This window comes from Rhea pennata, chromosome 2, assembly GCF_028389875.1.
Source record: "Rhea pennata isolate bPtePen1 chromosome 2, bPtePen1.pri, whole genome shotgun sequence".
Classification (NCBI taxonomy): Eukaryota; Metazoa; Chordata; class Aves; order Rheiformes; family Rheidae; genus Rhea; species Rhea pennata.
This window is the reverse complement of record NC_084664.1, coordinates 139247607-139263871: the sequence shown is the minus strand read 5'-3', so window position 1 is coordinate 139263871 and position 16265 is coordinate 139247607. Positions and strand designations below refer to the sequence as shown.

General features: G+C 39.1%; 1 protein-coding gene across 1 annotated transcript in view; it reads right to left on the bottom strand.

Annotated features, from left to right (window-relative positions):
• Positions 1-13634, bottom strand: part of RGS22 (regulator of G protein signaling 22) — a 62365-nt gene extending 48731 nt beyond the window's left edge. Inside the window, exons 1-4 of the mRNA XM_062568323.1 lie at positions 13585-13634; positions 12890-12918; positions 9373-9435; positions 530-757 (exon numbers count right to left, since the gene is read on the bottom strand). Of these exons, the coding sequence (XP_062424307.1) occupies positions 530-757; positions 9373-9435; positions 12890-12918; positions 13585-13609 (345 nt within the window). The 5' untranslated portion in view covers positions 13610-13634. The remainder of the gene's footprint in view (positions 1-529; positions 758-9372; positions 9436-12889; positions 12919-13584) is intronic.
• Between the last annotated feature and the right edge of the window lie 2631 nt (positions 13635-16265).

Sequence of the window (16265 nt, the reverse complement as noted above, 5' to 3'; positions counted from 1 at the left end):
AATAAATTCCAACCTATCTCTTCATTAATTTAGCTTTCTTGTTGCCAAAGGTTATTTTTTCTGGCCATTTCAATTGATGCTAATCATGTAAATCCTTTGGGAATTAACGGAAGAGAGACTCATGTGTTGCCAGACCACAGATGAGCTCATAGCCACATAAGGAAATTAATTAATAAGGAAAGACTGAGATGCATTAGTTTCAGTCAATTTGCACATTCCAGGGATCACTAGTAAAGTAACTGTTGTCATAATATTTTTTCTTTTAATATTAAAAAGCATTCAGACCACACAACTGAATCCTGCCCTACAGAACCTTCAATATTCTGTGGTGCAGGATATACATGTGTAACTCCATTCACTTGTCTGGTAGACACATGTGCGTTGCAGGGCATAATTTGGCTCATCATTATGTTTTCCTAACATAAATTAACATTTTTTCCCAAGCTAACAAGCCAAACACAACAACAACTACTGCCAGTATCTCTACAGTAAGATCTAAATATAAACTCAGTGGCTATAAGATGCTTACCATAGTGTTGTAATTTGGATCAATACTGAAGGCTGGAGAAGCGCTGCTCTTTTTCTGTTTGGAAAGCTGCCCATCATTCTTTGCTTTCCTTATAACATCATAAATGGGGTTTGGAGGTTTCTGATCATGCAAAAATTTTTTCAGCTGGTTTTCCAGGCGTTGGGGGGCATCATTAACTACTTCAAAAACCCCATAATCAGAATTAAACTTAACTGGCTGGGCAAAAGTCTACAAAAGAGGTTCAGAGAGTTTATAACATTGTAACAAGGGAAGTATTTAAGTTAGTTCTTACAGTATAGAAGCGCCCTGCAGAATCTGAGTTGATATCATAAGGCTTCTTCCTCCTCCATTCTGCAGTTTGTGTTCAATAGTAAAATAGTGGTTTTTCTGTACGCTTGTTCTGCCTCTTCACTGTAGAGCTTTCCAATGCATTCTTACTCTTTGTCTCAGCTATGCTTAAATGACAAGAATTTAAATCATTCTAGAACATAGACCAATCTTTTTCACATGCAAATAACAGATACAGTGCAGCAAATGCCTAGAATATATAACCCACAGTGACTTCAGTAACTGTTCTACAGGAGACTACTTGACTCCTTCCAGGATTTCAGAGCTGCGGTTAGTCCCCCATTCACTACTACAAGGCCCGAAAACATTAATAATGAAACAGACTCTTTAAACATAAGCTGCATTTGAGAAGAATGATTCTGAAGATTCCCATTCCTTGGTTTTGTTGTATGTGTCATTTTGATCTTGCAGCAAACATAAGAAAGATTTTTCCTCTTATTGTTACTTCTAGGTCAAGTACCTATCAAAAGCCATGGCCTATTGTAAGTTTTACTATACACCACCAATTCATTCAGATGCTCTATAACGCATGAGATAGATAGACCAAATTTCAACTTTGATTAGGCAATTGCAACTTTTGTCAACTCAAACAAAAAACCAAAAAAACAAACAAAAAAACCCCAAAACACTGCAGGTGTTTTGAAAACAGAGCACAGCCATCATTCATCTTTTGAGTTCTGGCATTAGATATTTCCCTGCCTTTTCTCTTCTACTTAAAATGAAAAGGGGGAAATATGGATGGATTTTACAAAAATCTTGGAGGATACCCAAGTCATTTGTGAAAATGAGGTTATATAAAATCAGAGGATATAAGCTTCTCTGTACTGAGCAGGAGGATGTGAAGACAAGTTGTATTTAAACAGAACTGAATAAAAGAGGAGTGTGAAACCCTGGTCATATTCAGACCCAGTGCCAAAACTCTTTTTGGCTTCCTTTCTGACACGGTCCCACCTGGTGTTTGTAAAATTGTCATTCCTTTGCACTTCATAATAATACCATTTTACTTTTTCAAAGATCGTATTTTTCATAGTATTGAATTTTTTCTTGTATTTTAGTACGCATATAGAAGCGTGTATCTATTTAGGTATTTATATAAACTCAGACATACTTCATACACATACTACATTTGTTGAATACACGCTACATATATTGAAGAACACTCTAGGCCATTTGGACCCTATTTTATGCCAAGGTAAGTCCAAAGTAATCATGTTGGTGTCAGCTATTTTGTTGCTTATGTTTGAAGTCCCCTGGCTGACCGGCGTCATGCAGAGCAATGCGCGGAATCAGACAACGTGCCTGCAACGCGTGGCAGCAAGATTCACACATTTGCCCCACAGTGTCTCACAGCGGAGGCTCAGCCGGGCAGAGCACGTGGCATGTGAGGGCTTTAAGTGTAGAGTTAGTGTCTGGGACATCAGGATGTCACTGGTCAGCGCCATGTGCTGAATTGCATTAGTCTGTTTAGTTACCTAATTTCACCAGAAAATCGTGTACTGTTTTTGTTTTCTGATGCCTTGTGCCCTTTTTGGCATTAATTCTGTCCAGGGTACCTTGCAGGTTTCTCTACATATACTGAACTTTATTTTAAAGAGGCTTTTATGTGCTGTAGATTTCTCTATACTTAATTCAGACCTCCTCCCAACTTAATATGTGTACATTTAATTTACTTTCAAACCTAATTTGGGCTTCTCTCAGCTTTTAAGAGACTAACTGTGCAACCTTAATAACCTCCAAATGTATTTTTCATTATTTATTTTTTCATGCTTTTCAAAAGGATATGGAAGAAAATGCAACAAGAAACAAGATGCTTCACTCTGCTTGGATTTTAAATGATCTTGCTTGCAGAAAAAAATAAACAAAGCACCCAAATTCCATAATCTAGGGCTACTTGACTAGACATGACCAGATTATTTTAGTTCCATGGTATTCAAATTGACAACTAACCAAAGACAACATTAATTTATCACACATATCTACTTTTACTCGATCCCTTGTAACTTACTCTAGGTCTAGGTTTTTCAACACACATTCTAATTAACTGAACAGAAAACATCTGGCAACTTCAATGTAGTGAAAAAGATGCCAATGACAACTTTTAAAATGTAAATTGTATTGCTATTTTGGGTGTCTGACCACAAATCTTTTATAAGACACATTTACTAATGGAACAAAAGAACACGCACTGATGAGATAAAAGGATTAAGCTGTTGGATACTACATATTTTATCAGAACAGCTGCATTCATCCAAGGTGTAATTTCCTGTCTCCAAGAACATCAAGACACATGCATATTGTCCTGCATCAGCAAGAGATTCACTTGTAGATCAAGGGAAGCGATTAGTCCCCTTTACTGGACACTAGTAAGACTGCATCTGAAATACTCTATCCAGTTTTGAGCCCCCAGTAAAAGAAGGATCTTGGTAAACTTGAGCAAGCTCAGCAGAGGATCACTGAGATGGTCAGGCACTGGAGGACTTGCCCATGAGGAGAGGCAGAGGGAACCGGGCTTCTTTAGCTTGAAGTAAAGACAGCTCTGTGGGGAGATAACAGCAGCCTGCCAGTACTTACAAGGAGGTTACTGAGAGGGTAGAGCCAGACCTTCACAGCAGTGCATGGCAGGAGGACAAGAGACAACGATCATGCACTGAAATGGAGAGGTATAGATATACAGGGGAAAAAAATCACTGTGGGGATAATTAGACTTTGGAACAGACTGTCCAGAGGGATTGTGGAATCTCTGTTGCTGGAGGTCTTCAAGACCCAACTGGACAAAGCCACCAGCAGCTTAGGCTGAATTGAGTGTTGACCCTGCTTTCAGCAGGAGGCTGGACTACAGACCTCCCAAAATCCCTTCCAGCCTGAGTAATCTGTGATTCTGTACAACTCCCAAATTCTACTAGATGGAACATTTCAATGAAATCTCATATAAAAGCATTTGAAAACAGTTTTAACTTTTCTGGGGAAGCATATATTACTTTCTTGCTTAAGAAAACTAGCAAGATAAATTAGAATGTTTTCATAGGCGTAATAAAAGAAGAGGTAAGTCCTGACCTTCTTCACTCATCCCCACCACAAAAATGAAAATGATAATGTTATGATAAAAATCAAATGAGAACACCAAAACAAATCATCTTTATTTCTTATAGAAAACATTTTCACAGTTATAGTACAGGACAGAGAGGCTCAGACAACCCATTTCCTTCTCAGTATGCAAAAAACTTTGGAACAGAACACCAAATCTAGCCATTCCCACACATTACATGCCACAAAAATACTGCTCAATACCCTGTAGCAAATTTAAAATCTTTCCCACAGAAGCCAAGTGCCATAAAATCCTCTAATGTTTCATAAGAAGAGCATGAGAGAGGTTTATCAGTATTTTAGGTCATTACAATAACAAGGAATCTCTTCAGTGAAGATGCCCACTTGTGTTAAGGAGAGGACAATAGCCTATGCTACAAAAGAAGGAGAAAAAATATCCCTGCCAATCTAATATAACAGAAAATGCCTTTCTTACCCCAAATTTGGCAAGTGCTTTAACTTTAACATATAAGTAAAATACACTAACCAAACACTGGGAATATCAATGCATTCTTCCCTACACTCTGTCTCTAGTCTGGGCCAATTTCTGATCCTTCAAAGACAGAGAGAAAAATTCCAGAGCCAAATTATACCTCAAGAGGTTAAAATAAATTCAGTCTTGGCAGGAGGGCCAAAGCTTTGGCCTTGAAGCTTGGGATTCAAACATTATCAATTTAGCACAATAAATAGGATCAACGAGGATTTGAAAATACCAACAAATAGGAAATCTACAGACTTTGCGAACTGTATCACTCACAGGCAACTCTCCTCTTGACCCCACCACAACCAATGTATTTCTAAATGTTTAACTCAGTGTTGTTCTCTCAACTTCAGAAAAACATGGGGCAAAAACCATAAAGATGTTTTCCTACAGTTTCACAACCAAACAGTGTGGTATAGCAGTTATATTAAATAACTAACAATTGCATATACATTTTTTCACAGCAAAGAAATGTCTTAGCTGCAAAATGCTCATTGAATATGGTTTCAGCTGAAGAATAAATAGAATACATAACTCTGAAACCTAAAATAATATAGTTTACTGAAGGGAAGGCAAATTTATTTCAGTCTTCCCAAAACAGAAACTAAAACAGCATCCATCACCATGTTGCCAGGATATCAGACATATAAATCTCACTGTTCTCTGCCTTAACAGTTTTCAGATATACTTAACTTCAGATATACTTAACAAATGTGTATATACGCTCCCCACATCCCACCCCAAGTTCTGTAGTTTGATCCCAAGAGAAACAGAATGACCACAGCTTGGCCGCCTCTTAGGTTAAGGCCCTGAAAGGGTGGGAACGAATAGAGACTTCATCCAGGAGTTTTGCCAAACTTTCTTAAGACGGGTATGCATATATCATAAATAAATATCAGTGAAAATCTAGACCAGAAAACAATTTGAGCAGCTCTAGGAAGTGCTTGAGAAATTCAGACTGCACAAGGTCAATGGCAAATCTCCCACTGACTTCAGTGTGTACAAGATTTCCCTTCCGTTGATGTGCAAGGCACAAGTCACAACCAAACACCACCATCTGATTAGAGGAAAAGAGCTTTTTGACAGTAAATGTTGTGCTATCAACAGCGAAATAAGTCAGGATAGCTTCTTTTGCTTTCTAGAATACCAAAGATATCACGCAATTTCAGCCCTATATTAGCCTCTACGAACACAACATGCATGTAGAGCCTCACTGATGCAAAAGCTTTTTGAGGGGAGGTTGTAATGGCACCTGCAACCTCTACCTGCACACCTGGAAAACCAAAAAGGAACTAATGAGCATATTTTAGTACCTAAAGGAATAATTCACAGGCATCTTATATGCAGCCGAGTGGACCATTTCCAGCCGTTTGTCCTCTACTATTCACAGCATAGCTTTCAGACCTGATTCTACTCTTGACATCACCAGGCTCATTCCATTTTCAGAAAGGCCAATTGGCCCAAATCTTATTTTTTATCTCATGTTTTAGTCTTTTCCATAATCATTACCCTGGGTCAAATCCTGGAACACAGTCTACTCAAGACAGTCATGCTAAGGTGAAAAGTGTTACCTGCAGACTGGCCCACTACCTCTTAGATCTTGTACCATGATATTTTTTTTCTAATCCCACCACCATGGTTCCTCCTGGCATGAAAATTATAACAAGCAATCTAGCAGCAGTGTATTCATTCTTCCTTCTGTGGGGTACTATTAATACATCTTTGTGCTCCTAAGCAAGGAAAGGAGAGTATGTTTAATTTTAGTGTAAAAAGTGATAAAATAATTGCTTGTCCTTTTTATATGAGCTGAGAGCTTCTATATTTCAAAAGAAGTAGGTCTTCAGATCTGAAGTTGGTAACATTGTGGTCAGCTTTCTGCTGCAAGGGAAACCTAAGGCCTTGCCACCAAGAATGCCATCTCCCAAATGTACTCCCACCAAGGTACAGTTAGCTCTTTTGACCCGAGTGCGACTCTTCCAGTAGGCTGCGAAGAGGAAGAGCGTGTCTCGGTGAGGACCCAGTCCACTGGTAGTTTGAAAGTGAAGGCGAGGGCAGCAGGATGGTGCGAAGCGAATAGCAAGTGGCTTGTGGAGTGCAGCTTCTGACACTGGGCTGAAAGGACATTTCTGACAGTCTGAATTTTCATGGATAAACATATGAAGGTTTTAAATACACGAACAACAGATTCAAATTCTAGGGATCCCTGGCCAGCTAGGAATGGATACGTATCTATACCAGTGCTTCTATCTTAAATCTTTCATTTTAAATTAATTAATCAGGAAGGTGTTTAAGGTGGTTGATTACTCACGAAGGTGTAACTTGTATGTCATGTAAGTGATTTTTGCTAGTGTTAAATCACTGTACTACTGGCAACAAGTGTCCCCATGTTTGAGGTGGGGATTTTTTGTATTATTTTATCTTTCAGAAATATTTTCCTAACAATCTATCCTTAATTAGAGTATGTGCATCTTTGGAATATATAGATATTCATGTCAGATTGTACTGAAAATTATTGTAATAACGTGATAGCTTAAAGGATATACTGTAAATCAAAGTAAATTTTTTTTCTGCTGCTACAGAAAATCCCCAGTGGTATAATTTTCCATACACTAGCAGTGCATTATAAATCGATACTGAGACAGTCTCTTAAAATAAGCATATGCTACCACTGATTATTTGTATCAAGTCACACAATATTTTCAGTTTAATTTGTTGCCTAACTACTAACACACCTGGGTAATACTGTTTCTAGGCAACAGCATATAAGCACAACAAGAATAAAGCAATGGAATTTTCAATGCAGGGTTTAATAGAAGTGTTCTGAGAAAAGGAGGGAAATGGGGAATATAAAAATATTCAAACCACAGAACTGAAGGTATTAATAGAACTTAATCCCAGAAAGGATAAATCCTCAGGAAAAAAAAAAAAAAAAAAAAAAAAAAAAGAGAGAGAGAGAGAGAAAATAAAATCAATTATGAGAACATTACAAATAAAAATATCTAATAGAAGATAGTCTGTTTCCAAGAAGATAGTCTGTTTCCATTAAAGAATATAAGTATGTAAAGAGAGACTTATCATCTTAGAAATCTACCAAGATTACCAGTATAAAACAGCATTAACTCAGGACTGTTCACGTGAACTCTTTCCGGCGGGCTTCGAGAGCAGTCGTAAGTGCCTGGGCAATTGCTGTGTTTTGGGGCTGCTAAACTGAGCCAGGACCTGCTGAACAGGGCCTAGGAGCCCTGTGAGGCCAAGGAGAATTTTGGCCTCTAACAGATGTCCTGAAAACTATGCATATCCAAGGAGACACTGAGAATAAGCAGGTTAAACTTTCCTACTCCATCTGCTATGATTTGGGGAAAACTTGAAACGTAAGTTTCCAAATAAATGAGGGAAGAGGTGGAGGATGGTATTCCTGTGTTAAGAGCAATCTGGCTTATGGAAAGTCAACTTGCTACCTCCTGGAACAGCCCTGTTTGCTCAAAGGGATGGCCAGGTTTAAAGACCATGTAGTTAGGCTTGGATTTAGATAAGCATCCTAAAACAGCTGCAGGAGAAGAGGAGAAAGGAGGAGAAAAGAAAAACACAAGACACCCTTCCTATGTGTTAAAATTCCTCTTAGGAACCTTGCAGGCATGTGAGGGTGTATAAAGACTGGGTTTCTGGGAGAAATCAGTGTCATTCCTGTGCACAAAATTCACATTCTGACATAGTTGTTCTAATACTTCCATATCCTCTTCTAAGATCAAAAATTGGCATAGGGAACCCAATTCTGGCATCCTACGGTATAACTCCCATTACATTTACTTTTAGGCAAATCTGTGATGTGGTTTAGAGAATACTTTCAAGTCTAGATCAAGTGTTCCTGGATCATAACTGAATTTATTCCAGTAGTAGCCACACCACAGTCTGAGGTCCAAGATGCATCAAGAAATATCTCACATCATGAAAGTCAATTTCTGCCTCTTTGCAATGCTGGTGGTTAGTCCTACCAGGCAAGGAATGAAACAGCACGTATGTTCCCACAGCGCAGGATACCTGGCAGCAGTGCCTTTGGAGGGGGAGAGGTTGTGGGGGGCTTTGGGCAGATCGGCCGGGAGGCCCCATGGGAGCTGTGAGTGATGCTGCAGAAAGGGGGCTACGCCACCATGCAACGGAAGATGGGTGAGAAGTGTGAGGATGGAAGTGACGGGGATAGTTAGGGCCTACAGTACTAAGAAGAAGTTGGGTGAAGTTGCCACACTGAAGGAACGGGATAGTATATGCGACTCGTACGCTGCTGTGGAGAAGCAGGGTGTTTGAAAGGGAAAGGGAGCAAAATACAGGGCAGGTGGCTATATACAGGGCACTGGGTATGGTGATCTAGCTGTCAGTGGATCGAGACGCGGGACACAACGTAAGGCTGCGTCCTTCCAGGTGCACGTGGGAGGGGAACAGGAGGGGTACTACCGGCTTTTGAGGCCTTCACATGAAGACAACATGAAGAAAAATGTGTTTTGACTCCTGAATGAAAATGTTAATTCACTGCCGCATTCATCACCAGAAGAATGTTAAAGGACCAACATTCGTTATGTCAACATGTTGTGGTACAGGAACACCAGTGGACTCATTACACATTTTACATGAGCATTCGCATGTCTTTTTCATTTCCCATTCATATTATTTTGATGTACTATGGGTTAAATACATAAATTTACATGAAGCAAGAGAAAGTCTATCCCCAGAAGTCCAGGTACTGCATTATATTTCCAGACACTGATAATAATATTGAAGTGTAAGAGTTGCTACCATTAAAATACAGAATTATTGTAAAAGCCGTTTTAACTTCCCAGCGATAAAAGGTAAAATAGTCTAAGATGAATTACCTTATTAATAGTCCTAGTGAGGTGGGTTTTTTGTATTTTGGAAGAGATTTCTATAGAGTACTTACCGGAAGACTCAAAAATTCATTAAAGTAGTCTACAAGCATATCATCTGTGGCTAAGTAGTCTTCCTATGGAGACACAAAATCATAAGGCAAGGCTTACACTAATCTGTGTTAACATGTTTTGAATACAATATCTTCTGAAAGAATGATTTTCCCATAAGGTAAGGCATGTAAACTTTTGCAAAAAATGTATTTTCACTTCTGAGAATATGATCATTGCCCTTTTTTATTTTCTCGCCATTGCACAGCAGATTCTAAGCAACGTAAAAAACACACATGAAGGCAGATCCTTTGCCAAAAAATGTAGAGATAAAGCCTTCATAAACCAGACAGCTTCTAAATGCTGTAAATCTGCACATTTACTTTTGAAAAAAAAATGTGCACAAGCAAATAGTTTAGAGATTCCCCAAATTATAACTTTCTCTCATCTGGGAACGAGGGGCATATAAGAGTTCACCAGAGCCTGCTTCTGCTCCAGTACTGCTGCTTGGGGAGGTTTGGGGGAACATTTGGGAAACAAAAGGGAGTTCACTAGTCTACAGTTTAGCTCACCGAGCAAGCAGTATATGCCATACTTGGAGTCTCACAGAGCTGGGAGGTGTCCAGTTCACTTCATCAGAAGTCAATACTGTATTTGCAGTTTTTTGTGACTTTTTGACCCCCACATTTTGAATACCACACACAAGACTCAAAAATTATGAGTAAAGCACAGATGGATTTTTTTTTTTTTTTTTTTTTTTTGCTCTTGACAAATCAATAAATATGGAACCCCATTTTACTTCTACTGCCCACAATACCAACCCCTGCATTCCAGCTCAGCAGCAGGCAGAATTAAAATGTTAGATCTTTGGCCTTTATAGATCTGTCATCAGCAGGATGGAGAGCTCTGAATGGCTTTAATAGCAGAATATTCTGAAACTAAAATCGTTTCTGTCTTGTAGAACAAGCACAATGCACCTAAGTCAATTCTGTTTACTGATACCTGCAAAGTGTTACATCACAAATCTTTTTTTCTCTCTCAAGTTCATAGGATTCAAATGTGCAAGTGAGGAATAATGCTTAAAAAGATGTAAGGGTGTAAAAGGGTAACCACTTGTAGGCAGGCAATATTTTGATCTGTTCTCCACAGTGTCTAAACTAATTTAAACTAAGACCCAGCTTGTAGGCAGGTAGGGAAGAAACTGTGATCTACTGAACAGCAGGCCAGAACCAGCCCTCGTGGTTTTCGTCCAGCCTTAGGCTGCTCACATTTATTTCTCAGCACTTGTGGTTACTGCTGAGATACAGGACAGGCAGGTTAGTCAGGCTCTTTCCTAGAAAGAGCTGACATCGCTCAAAGCAAGGCTCTCTGCATTGCAAAGTTCACGCTTTATTTGAGTATCAGGCCCAGGGTCCAGCATGGCTGTAGCACTACAGACCTGAAGATGTTAGGGTACAGCTTAAATAGGAGAATTTACCAGAGTCTCTAATCTGAAGCATTCTGATGTCAGCAGGGAATTCTCCCCCTAACATCTCTGGGCAATCAATCAGATCCAGAGATCTCAAATCAGCAAATGTTAATGCAATTAAAAAAATCTAGCTAGAAACAAGCTACAGTCTGCTTTACATTTGTTCTAGGTAACACACAATTAGATCTGAAACTGATAAAGGTGAATATGAAGATGGTTAGATATGACCATTAGGGGAGACCTGGCAAATAACTAGTTCAGTTTTGTTAGAGCGTGATGTTAATAATGCCAAGGTCACGGGTTCAATCCCTGTATGGGCCATTCATTTGAGGGTTGGACTAGATGATCTCCAGAGGTCGCTTCCAGTTGTATGATCTCTACCATATATATAGTGTGTAAATATTTTATTGGTTCAAATGACTTATTTAAAACAAATTATTTATTAATGTCAAAAGTATAAGCTGTTTAAGAATGTTTAAGGTAATGTGGTTTTAATTTGCCAAGGATATAATTCTCTTTAGTCCCATGTAACAGCAAGAAATATAAACACACTGGATCATTAATCAATGCAAAGATCATGATCTTGTTCATGCAAGTTTTGCTACTTACTGCATTGCAGGAAGATACACAGAATATCTTCCTTGGGTTCTCTTTTTTTTGTGTGTGTGTGTGTGTGTGTGGTCTTTCTTATTTTAATTTTAAAAGCATAGTTACACTTTCATAGTTACACTTTTGCCCCTTTATATGTTATAGAGTTTCATATACAATACTATAGCCTAGATTTATGTGGTAGGAAGTATTTTATTTTAATCCTTCTCATGCTATCTTTTCTGCTGCACAGTCCAAACTACGACTAGAAAAAGCTGTCTTACAATTGCAAATGGAGGACAAAATGCACTAAAAATAGACCAAAAACTACAGCCTTCATGACTTAGCAGCTGGGAGGTTTGCCTTCATGCAATTTATATACAAACAGGTACATCTTGGGTCTGATTTCTACCAGTCTTCAAACATTGAAAGGATTTTATAAATCACTTTATCAAGGATATATTGTAAAATTCTTTCTGAGATATTTTGTGGGAACAACTCTAATGACACTCTGTCTGTAATATTCGATAGCTCTCTGTATTACTGCCATCAAGGAACCAGCCCAGAAACACAGAGATATTATTAGACACCCAAGGAGAAACTGAACATGGGAAATAAGTAGTGGAACAGTCCTGAGAGGTTTGCATTTTACTTTACAGCATCCACCAAATGATAAATACACCCTCAAAAAACACATAATAAACTGTGTCTTTAAATATCTAAGTTAAAGATAATATAAATCTCTGATCCTACAAGAAAGTCTGACAGCTTCATAACCATGAGCAAAATTCATCTAGAGTCAAACATGCCTAGTCACAATAAGTAGCCTGCAGGATTAGGTTTAATGTAATGTAAATATGAAGTTAAGAAATGCTATGAGTATGTTCTCATGTACGTATTTCTATATGCTAAATATCTACTGTATATATTGTTTATCTCTACCTGAACTCAGTGTAGATTCTGTTTGCGATTTATAATATGTTAGCATATAGAGGCCCCCAAAAGGAATTGCAATGCATTTATACTTTAAGATATGCAGCTACAAAGGTGTCCAAAATTCCAAAATAGGAAAGAGTCAATCATTGCTGCAAGATTTAAAGTGTCATTTGATATGAAGTAAAAGGTACATATATCTACTTTTCAAATGAGAAGGCAAACTTCAGGGAGATCCCACTGTGAGCTATGAGCACAGGTAAAGTAAGGAGAATCTTGTGAAACCTGTTGTGTTGAACCTTCCAGGAACTGTTTCCTTCCTTTATCCTTTTTTTTTTTCCATTTCTCTCCTTAGTCTCCATAGTTTCCCATTTCTTTTCTTTTTCTAACTGCAGTGTTTGTCTGAGAATATCGTAACAAATTGTTCAGTCACTCCACGCTTAGAGAGCGAGACGAAATGAGAAACAACAGCTTCCAGTGACTTGTTTTACTTTTTTTGCTCTACAGTTGCATGACAAAATGAATGACCAAGCCTTATAAAGCATACTTACAAACACATCCTCAGTAATACATGGAGGCTCTGAAACATAAAAAAGACACGTTGTGTGTTATTCAAGCAATACAATTAAACTTGTTAAACTATGATTACTGAACAGAAACAAAATAAGTAATGAGGCATGACAATGTTCTTGGATAGTCTGAAATAAAATAGCTTAGTCTGAGGAAATAAAATAAACTCTAGTATGCCATAATGTTGACCTGTGCATAAAAAGATCAGAAAAATACAAGATTGGTTTCAGTATCGTAAAAGTGTTATTTAACTAGATTATTTCATTTACATTCATATACGCATCAGTTAATTTTTGATAGCTTTCCTTTGCAAAATGAAGGACTAGAGGCTTGCTGGTTTTAATGAAAATACAGATTAGTATGATACTTCAGGAGCTGTGAACAGCAAATACTGTGAATCACATGATAAAACTCCATGAAATGTAATTGGAGGTGTTCCCAAATAACCAAATCTCACTCCAGAAAAAAAAAAAAAGATTCTCTCTTTTGGGATGCCTCTGAAGGGAGCAAAGTTCTCTCTTCTCCCCGGTGTACTTTTGCTAGGCAAGTTTCAGCCCAACGGTTTAACGTCTTCCTCCTTCACCTCAGTGTCTCTGTGCCCCGAGACGACCGCTGCGAGGGTCAGAGCCCCTGGCGCTGGCTCGGCCCCCTTCCCAGCCCGGAGAGCAGGACTCACCGGTGGTAAGCCTCTTCGGCCGCATGCTGCATCTGCACGTACGAGGTCTGCCGCCTGCCCCCGCAAGCTTATAGCCTCATTCTCCAAGGAAAAATCCTCCGCTGAGGACCAGAAATTTAAGTTGCAGGATTCCTGGGCCTGGCTGCGGACTCTCGGCCTGAAATAAGGCGGCCCGTCTCTCCCGCGTGGCTCACAGCAAGCCTGGGTTGCTATGGCACTGCAAACAACGCAGGGCACCAACAGGGCTTGTCTGAGCCGTAAACAAATACTTCTTCCGTTACTGATGCGAAGCTGCCTGAAGCAGACTCGCAGATCAGGCGCACTGACGCGACGGTCGCAGAAGAGATGTCTGTGACCCGGGAATTTGAGGGGTTTTGCTAAGGTGAAATAAGCAGCAAGAAAAGAGACTGAACGCTCTTCTCTCAACCAGCCTAAGCAGCTGTTAGCCCAAAACAGCGTCGTTCTTTCCTCCAAAGTAGCTAAGCCCTTCAGCCACACAGAATTTTGCTGTAAAAACCTCAGATCAAGTGACTAATGACCAATGGATTTGTACCACGCATCAAATAATTCTGTGAGCGGACCGTGAGGCTTGGTCCCAGGAGACGCAGCAAGTCCCAGCTACGCTGGGAAATTCCCGCGACAGCCTAGAGAGGGGAAGGAGCTTTGCACGGCCCGAGCCGAGATGATACTTGGGCTGTTTCCTAGCAGGCACAAACGTCTCCATTGTGAGGCCCCAGCAACGCAGGCTACGTGGTGACGGCCTGGTGACAGCCGTGCCCGGGGCTCCTTCCGCTCCCCGCTGCTGCCAGAGCCGAGCGAGCAGAAACCCAAAGGCTTTCCGTCGGTTAGGGAAAGGGTTACAGACAGCTTGCACGGATGGAGAAAGGATACCAAGAGGAGCAGACGACCTTCTCGCCAAATGTTAGCATCTCCCTGGGCTGGGGAGGCCACCCTCGGACAAAAAAAGAGAACCATCTTTTTCATGTTTAGCTAAAGCTGTGTCCAAAGAAGGAATTCAGGCTCCCCAAGAGGATTTTGGTGGGTTTTTGATGTTCCACGATTGAGACTGAAAACTTACTACTTAGTGGGCATCTGATCCTAGAACTGCTTAAATCTTTCAGCTACTTTCAGGCTTTTTGAGCATCAAAGTTCCCTCAGAGGTTCTATTTCTGCATATTTCCAGAACTGCACTGATTTCGGTAGTTTGGCATAAATCTCACCAAGATCAAAAGCTGTACAAGATGCCATGTATGCAAGTTATGCAAAGGGCTGTTTGAGAGGCCTAATCAGTACTGCGGAACAGCTGTACTACAGAAGTGCCCAAAATGATGCAAGAGCTCTCCATTCCCAGAAAAGCATACAGAAAACTAAACCCATTTCATACAATACAGAACTATATAGTATCTCCATCCATATTCTTCAGCTTTGAAAAAAAAAAGGATAATTTTAATTCATATGTGCCATTGGTGGAGTCTATGATCAGCTAAAAACAGAACAAATTCACGTGCTCAGGGACTACAACATAGAGTCCGGCAGCGGAAGACTATTAAAAAACAAGCAAACAGAAGATTAGATATCAGAGTGTCAGAAGAAAGGTTTATTTGCCAAAAAAATATGGTATTTTGTATCCTTTGTTCCAAATGCACATTCCCACCCACGCGGGTGCCCACTCAAGTACCAGAATCACTACTCTAATTACCAAATACCAGAATTACCTCTAATTATCTTGGCAGAATATTTATAGCTGTCAGGTTAGCTCTTTTTTTTTCGCTCTCCATTTAAGGGAAGAACAGCATCTCCAAAGACCTAAGAGATACACTGGGTGAGCCAAGATAAACATTTCAATCAAGAGTTTCATATACCTTAAAAGCATATTCAACAGGAGCAAAGAACAAAATACAAAGTTTCAGACTCACAAAGTTAAGTGAACTATAGACAATATAATTATCATGGACATAATTCCAATGAAAAATTGGTTAATCCCTTGTAAGTGAAGCTCTCCATGTAGTTTCTATTACAGAAGACAAAGCATAAGTTAACACTGATCAACATACACTTGAATGCATCATTACTGCATTGTATCAGGATATGTTCTATTGGGATTATGAAATATTTCAAATAGGTATGTCTGTTACACATATGTGTGTATGTGTATATATATATTTTTATATGTATATAAATATATACATATGTGCACACACATAAAAAAATATGTATAACAAAATAATCCATAAAATGTAAAGGGAAAGTTTCTGAACAGGTAGCAGAATTGTACTGCATTGTATTTATTCATGTTAGCCTTGTAATAAAACTACTTAATATACTTGTGTCTTGCCAATTAATACTTAGAGGAGTGTTCCAGTGTTTTCCTCCTATTCCTTTTTTCTTTGTAGCGTAGATTTAGATATAATCTTTGGTGTATAGCTAGTATTTTCCTAAACTTCCCTAGTTGCTTATAATACTTGAAGAACAAACAACAACAGAAACATGACAAATGCACCTATTTAAAAATAAAAAGTGGAAGCTACAAGTCAGCTTAGATACAAGTGAAGTTTGGATCAGATGAGGAAATGAGTCAATAAGAAAATAGAATTCTTTTTGCTCTCCTCCTGGTACATTTTGGCATTCTGTAGTGTGCTTCAAAATTTTGGGATGAATCTCATTAGGAAGTATGCACTGTA